This window comes from Mytilus trossulus, chromosome 2 (genome assembly GCF_036588685.1).
Source record: "Mytilus trossulus isolate FHL-02 chromosome 2, PNRI_Mtr1.1.1.hap1, whole genome shotgun sequence".
Taxonomy (NCBI): domain Eukaryota; kingdom Metazoa; phylum Mollusca; class Bivalvia; order Mytilida; family Mytilidae; genus Mytilus; species Mytilus trossulus.
Genome location: NC_086374.1, coordinates 51,024,578 through 51,032,404, shown reverse-complemented (window position 1 = coordinate 51,032,404; position 7,827 = coordinate 51,024,578). Strand labels below are relative to the sequence as shown.

Genomic DNA, 7,827 nt, shown 5'->3' with positions numbered 1-7,827 from the left:
TAAACTATCATGCACAGTCGTATGTTGATAAATGATAGAAACTTGCATGACTAAAAACACCTTTCATAGCTAAACATTAGATTAAGCTTTTTTGTGAAGACTTTATTGAAAAAAGAAGGACGAAAGAAACCAAAGGGACAGTCAAACTCATAAATCTAAAATAAACTGACAACGTCATGGCTAAAAAAAAGGACAAACAGAAAAACAATAGTACACATGACACAACATAGAAAACTAAAGAATAAACAACACGAACCCCATCAAAAACTAGGGGTGGTCTCAGGTGCTCCGGAAGGGTAAGCAGATTTTGCTCCACATGTGACACCCGTCATGTTGCTCATGTGATTACAAATCCGGTAAATAGTCTAATTCGGTAGGTCATTGAGTTTCAATAGCAAATATATAAGAATTGTAATTGATTCATTTTTCAAGTGGAAAAGTTTGCACAACACAGCGAGAGCAGACATTAATTTTATTTATACCAAAACAATATAAAGAGAAGCATCCGTTTGGCTTTGCAAGATGGATAATATGTTGGCCCGTTCGGTCGACATTAGACTATTTGACCTAGCGGTAGCAAATACATTAAACCGTACAAATTGTACTGCGCCAGAAACGTATATGACAGTAATGTTTGAGACGGAAATATTTGAAAACAAACTAGGAAAATGATTTAGATCTGTGAATGAAGGTGAAACGTTACTTTATATAATTATTTCCGGAGTTTATGCTATCTGCATTGTGTAATATTCATTCGACTATTGCACATGATGATCAGGTTCCTCAGATTCGGGACATTCAAGTCATAGATTTAAAGAGCCTTAGCTTAATAGAAACATACAGATGGTACAAATAGTATTACATTTATCATTTCAAATCAATTTCAGTATGGAAAGCAAACCAGTTGTCTGTGTTTATTTCTTATGTATTGTTTACTTGTTTAACTTCTAACTTCAATTTTATATTATTATTGAAACATATCGGGAAAAGATGCATGTTTTGAGGGGTTTTAATCTAACGATCGAAAACGACTTTATAGACCCATCTTTAAATGACAAATGACTTTATTTAAGAGGGGCGAAAGATACCAGAGGGAAAGTCAAAGTCATAAATCGAAAAATAAAAGAGAGTGACTATTGATTTTGTTTTCTTAAATACTATAAATATGCAGCCAAAAAAAATAATCCCTTTTTACTAAAATCATGAAATTTTGTTATCATAAATCATTTCCAAAGAATTGTTACTCAAGTTCCGTATGTGTTAAGCGTTTGAAACAAAAACGTTCAGTAAGTCTTTCAGAAAGTTAAACATGTCAAAGAAACCAAAATTTTAGGTAAATGTTTAAAATTTTGATCCCAATTATCTCTAAATTTAGCACATATCTTTTTATTGCATATTGGAATTAACTTAGTGGAAAATAGCTTGTATGCCAAATTTTCATAAAAGAATCATCGTGAGATCGAAACTGTATACATGTATAACAGACAAAGACGGTCAGATGTGGGATTGCAAATTATATGGGCCAAAAGCGACCCTATTTTAACCCTTTCAATGGCAATATCTTGTGGCACAAAAAACTATGGTCTGAATTTCTTTTAATATACTGCAGTTTTGCCCACTTTGTATGCCAATACTACAACGCATGATATAAAAAAGAGAAATCCATGTCTCATACAAAGTGAAATGCAAATATAAATTATACATGTACAAAGACAAATCATTAAATCAATATATAGTTATATATATACACGTCTTTGTGATGTTATTGGTCTTCTACAACTTGGGCAGATATAACTACCCGAGTTTTGTAATGTTGTTGCACATGTATTGCAGCATACCAAATGTCCACAGTTGAATATCACGTCACGTTGATTTTCAAAACAGATAGCACACGTTGGTATTTGTCCTCTTGTAGAAACATCCATCGAGGTTCTGGTCCTATCTCTTTGCGGAGCAGAAGCAAGCAAAGGCGTTTGTGCAGTTGGACAAGATGGTGGAGTGTCCTCAAAATATCCTATTAAGATATACATATGAATATTAAAAAAAATGTATTTCGTATTGGTTGTTTTTGATCAAATATACTTTGGACAGTAAGAAAGATAACTCAAATTTAATTAAAAGCACATCCCAACCGCTACAAGTCATTCATAGCTGATTGAAACATACTGGACAATGAAACTGTGAAACTTCTATCCTATCCGTTATATTATTTTCCAAGGCGATAGTACAGATTGAAGTACGAATATGAAATGTAGGGTCGCGCCAGGAAAGCAGCTATGCAATGACAAACTGAACTCTAGAGAGAAACCTGGTCGTCAGTAATATACATATGTCTTTATCTATATCGTTCCAAGTCTAGTAATAGTTGTAATTTAATTATACAGAAACTAATTTCGACAACATAATTCTAAACATAAAAAACATAAGGAATTATAATAGAAGACAACCACCTATAAAGTGCATTACTTTGGACAATGCCATGAATAAATGGCGGGTTGAAACTAGTTTTTTTTAGGATATGAACAGTTATCAAGGATGTACAAGGATTACAATTTAATAGTAAATTCGCCAGACGCGCGTGTCGTCTATATAAGACTCATAATTGACGCTCAGATCAAAATAGTTATAAAGCTAAAAAAGTACAAAATTAAGAGCATTGTGGACCCCAAATTTCAAAATATTGTGCCGAATACGGCAAAGATAAGCTATGTTTGGGAAATGAAAACAATATGAACCTACCATTCTTATCTCGATAAGTATTTAATCAAACGTTACTCGATAGAACATATTAAAACTCGTCTGGATATTAACGTTGCTTGTTCACACGATACGAGTCTGCATGGTGTCATGTCGTCTTCCACATAAACATTAGTCTATTTTGTTCCCCTCCGGAGCACCTAATTTCACTCTATGATTTAAGCGGAGTTCGAAGTTTCTTAATTATTATTTATAACTGTTTATCTAAATGTCCTATGGTTTTGTAAGTCTTTGTTTTCTCCTTGGTTTTGATTGTTATTGTCTTGGCTCCAATATACCAGTACTCGTACTCATAAAAAGTGCATCTTAACAGATGTCTATAAAAAAATGTTTGACCCAGTTGGCAATTACACAGCATGTACATATCGAGAATATAAAGGCCAAGGCATATTGTTTATCTCATCCTTGTTCGAAGGGATGATCAGACAATCAGCTGATAGATTTGCTCCATTTACATATTTGTTATTTTCCAAGGCAATATTAGAACATAGGCCGTGTATCGTATTTGTAAGTTACCTGTGCATCCATTCACACTTATTATTAACCACACGGTTAAGAAAGACAGACAAGAAAGGACAACAATTGTAAATGAAGTGCCAAGATGGTGGTCTTTAAGAATGTGATTCTTCCAGTAGTAACCAGCGTAGATTGCAGCACTAGAACCTATAGTTGTACCTACAACAAAGTGAAATGTTATCTTTTCAGTACTGTTACAATTTGTAACTCAATGTAGGTTATACTATCAAGAACCTGCTTACTCTCTGACCAGTTTAGTTACTTAAATGTGCATGGTTCTCTAGTTCCGTGTTTGTCGTTTGTTCATGTCTGTGATATTTGTATGTCTGTTATATAATAGTAAGTTTTTTTCCACTGTTGAAATACTTACGATTGCCAGTAACTGCTTAAATCAACTTCACCTGAACATCGGGAGATAGTTCTCGATGACAATAACAACATAACTTCATATCTAACATAGTATTTGTTCAAGGCTAATAGACAGGACAAGGAACGACAAGGCCCGTTTTGGCCCCCCTATTTTTCTCATTTTTCAAATTCTGTTTTGGAAAGCTACTTATTATGTTAAAATATTCCCTGATGTCTGAAGTTTGTTTGGGCCTTATCGTACCTTTTCCTTTCTATACTACTTTATCTTTATTTGATTTCCAAACTTAATTTACTTTGTACTTTGTCCTGATGAGTGTCCACAATTAACGTCAGAACAAAATCATGATCATGTGCTTTCAAAATATAGTTTGTAATTTGTTTACACCATAGATTATTCTATTTAGTTGTAACAATTACCTGTGAATAAAGCTAGATTCTGAAATATAATTCTGGTATATTTTTGTCCTCTTGTCCTTGTAGAACATGTAAACAGCAGAACGGATATGAATGTAGCTACTGCACTGACGATTCCTACAACTTGACAAACATACGCTGCAGTCAACCAACCTGATGGTACAAATAATGAGTTAAAACACATTGACAGACAAAACACATATTTTCAAATAGCGGGATATTTAGAGACATTAGTTACCGACACAAATTATGAATGAACTTCGTCCCCGAGGGTATCACCAGCCAAGTAGTCAACACTTCGGTTATGACCTAAATATCAATAATGTGGTCCTTTTCATAACCTGTATACAAAACTTAGAATTTTTCGAAAACTACGGATTTTCTTATCCCAGGCATAGATTACCTTAGCCGTTTTTGGCACAACGTTTTAGAATTTTGGATTCTCAATACTCTTCAACTTTGTACTTGTTTGGCTATATATATATTTTTACATGAGCGTCAATGATGAGTCTTATGTAGACGAAACGCGAGTCTGGCGTACTAAATTATAAATTATAATCCTGGTACCTTTGACAACTATCTTATTCGATGGAGCAGTTGAAGCTAACCAAGTAGCAGATATTTCTCGTTTACAATAAACAAACTTGTTTCAGACACTCAAATCAATCCATGTGTTCTTAGACAGTAGATGTTATTGTGTCCTGTTAAATTGTTCCCTTTAAAAAGTTTTGGATTCTCATATATTCTATGTATAATTTTTGGACTAGTTTGAATCTCGGTCTATTTCTGTAATTTATTCTTACATACTTTTGATTTTTTAACCCTGTATGCGTACATTGCCTATGTAAATTTTAAAATTGTTTGTATGCACATTGAACGACAAATTTATGTGACGTATATAATTTTTCTGACGTCGGACACTCAAGTAGATCCATGTGTTCGTGGATAGGTTTTTGTGTCCTGTTAAATTGTTCCTTTTAAAAGTTTTGGATTCTCATAAATTCTATGTATAACTTTTGGACTAGTTTGATTTCTGTAATTTATTCTTACATACTTTTGATTTTTTAACCCTGTCTGCGCTCATTGCCTATGTAAAATTTAAAATTGTTTATAATCCAGGTACTTTGGATAACTATTGTATGCACATTGAACGACAAATTTATGTGACGTATATAATTTTTCTGACGTCAGACTCTCAAATCAATCCATGTGTTCGTAGATAGTAGATGTTGTTGTGTCCTGTTAAATTGTTATACGATGATGACTGATGTTCCCATATTTTGACTATTTTATTGATTGTGACTGTTTATTTAACGCATCATGTAAATGTAACGGAATTTGATGAGACTGTTATTAAAGTGAGAGGGTTAGCGCTATAGAACCAGGTTTAATCCACCATTTTCTACATTTGAAAATGCCTGTACCAAGTCAGGAATATGACAGTTCTTGTCCATTCGTTTTTGATGCGTTTTGTTTTTTGATTTTGCCATGTGATTATGGACTTTCCAAATTGATTTTCCTCTGAGTTCAGTATTTTTGTGATTTTACTTTTTGTTATAAGCTAAATGACGGTTTAGCAAATAGAAAAGCAGAAAGTGTTTTCTCTGCTGGAGCAGGTGTGCGAGTTCGATAATAAGTAATGCCCAGTCTTTAGTTATTTGTGCCTGTTATTTTGGACTTCTGTTGTGTCCTGTCTTCTTTGATTTTTTCATGGTCATTCATCAAGGTGTTGTTATCTTCAGATTATTCCATTCCCTTTATTACCTACATACCTTTTGATATGATAGTTACTACCCAAACTGATCGTTGTGGATTTTACTTGTTGTACTCCATTTGACAATCAACCAAGCGAGACGCATACTGCAACACTGAAACATAGTCCAGCGCTAACACACAAACACATTGTAAATTGAAAACGATTGCACATGACAATAAAGTGTCAATTATATTTTTTAATTGCTCTTTACAGTAAATCCGAGTTTTATGCGGTTAAAGGAAGGTGAGACACTAGCAAACATTTAAATATTGCCCTGTATGATGTTTGGAGATAACAGTTGCACTCAGTTCGGATGATCAACATGTTTTATTGAGAGGAAGCCCCAAATTTGTCTAACTATGATACATTGAATATCATAATAAATTAAAACGGTATGCATGGTATTAAAAAGAACTTGGCATAGGTTATAGAATTTCAATTTCAATCATAGTAACCTAGTAAGAAATGTATTAAGTGTTGGGCAATTAAAAATCTAATCCATATCCTGCATCAAATGCAACAACACCGGAATGAAATGATAATATGAAATGTAAGAAACTTCAACGTGACCCGACGTCAAAATAAAACAAATGTTGTGGTTTTGATTAGTTTGTTTGATAAATCCATCACTGCCACATTTGTTATGTACCTGTCCCTATCTAGGAATCTCTGTTTCAATGACTGTCACTGGTTGTTGTCTGTATAATTTGTTTTTTGTTTTCCATTTTAGCATTAATAAGTTATTTTCCTATTGGAGCCCCCTGTTTTGATTTACGCATGGTTGAAGAAATAATGTCGCATATAATATTTGTTTACATCCTCGTCCAATGTTCTTATGGGTGTTTCATTACCGTCATACAATATTTCCTTATCTCTATATTTGCAACGTGAGAAAAAGTATTCATACACAATGTGGATTAAGGAGGAAGCCAAAGGGTGACCAGGTCCCCCTTTTTGGTTGATTATATAGAGGAAGTCACTGAAGCTTTATTGGAGCTGGCCGAATCTTATGCAGTCAGGGGGCCCCTTATAAAAAAATCTGTTTCCGCCAATGCATGCATTCTTTCTCGATATTAATTGGCTGGACCAGAGGGAAGTTCAACTCAAACGGGGTTAAACCAACTAAGCAACATATGTTATAATGTGATACAATTAATTACAGAGCTAAGAAACATGCCGATATATATATGAGGAAACAAAAATATTATATTTATGTAATATACTAAGTACTTAAGTACAATTATCAATTTCTTACTCAATGCCTTTCACTGTACTTTGGAATTCGATATTGAATATGTGTAATGATTTATAATTATATACACACCTGTATCGAAAATATCACAACACAGTACTGATACATCCATATCTGTAGGACGATGACATAGATAATGAAGTCCATGTTGAGATGTGGATGAAACTGACCACTTGTTTCCTTTAAAACCAACTATTTGCAGTATTATTCCTATCAAAAGGATCCAAAATGTACATTTTATACACCCAGTGCATGCCACAAAGTTATCAATTCCTAACACTAACGTGTCTGCCACCGACATTATTTACGTTGTTCTAGTTTCATTTTCAGCTACTATAAATAGAACTAATGTTATATTTTCAGAAAATTTTCCACGGGAAGTTTAAAGAAAGCAGACATTTGCTATGATATGCAATGTTGATGACAGTATTGATATATAATGGTATACACAAAACAAAATTAATAATATAATATTAAAAAGAAAAGTGAATAAATATATTATAGTTTGTTTCGGCGAAAACATTCAGAAATCTTTCAGTTTAAAATAATCCCTGTTCGGCTATATGTTATATTGATGAAAAAAAGTGGTTTTTTTTCTATTCGTAAAGTCGAAATGATTTGTTAGTCCCGAAAAAAAGTTTCTTCCTACATCAGATTGAATAAGATAGAACTAAATTTAAAAGTAAACAAGAAGATTGGCTGAAAAGTTTTTTTGTCACAAGAAAAAATCTTTATAAACATTAAAGTTTGATGTACATGACCA

At 33.2% G+C, this 7,827-nt stretch overlaps 1 protein-coding gene across 2 annotated transcripts; it reads right to left on the bottom strand.

Moving 5' to 3' along the window:
- Positions 1–1,578: 1,578 nt before the first annotated feature.
- On the bottom strand, positions 1,579–7,384 carry LOC134707515 (uncharacterized). 2 transcript variants are annotated; one of them, XM_063567323.1, is made up of 4 exons: positions 7,137–7,384; positions 4,060–4,209; positions 3,274–3,432; positions 1,579–2,014 (listed from the first exon to the last, which is right to left on the bottom strand). In XM_063567323.1, the coding sequence occupies exons 1-4, from the start codon at positions 7,363–7,365 to the stop codon at positions 1,737–1,739; spliced, it is 816 nt and encodes a 271-aa protein (XP_063423393.1). In that variant the 5' UTR covers positions 7,366–7,384; the 3' UTR covers positions 1,579–1,736. The 2 variants fall into 2 exon arrangements, with proteins under 2 accessions (XP_063423393.1, XP_063423394.1); XM_063567324.1 differs by having other exon boundaries at positions 4,060–4,179.
- Between the last annotated feature and the right edge of the window lie 443 nt (positions 7,385–7,827).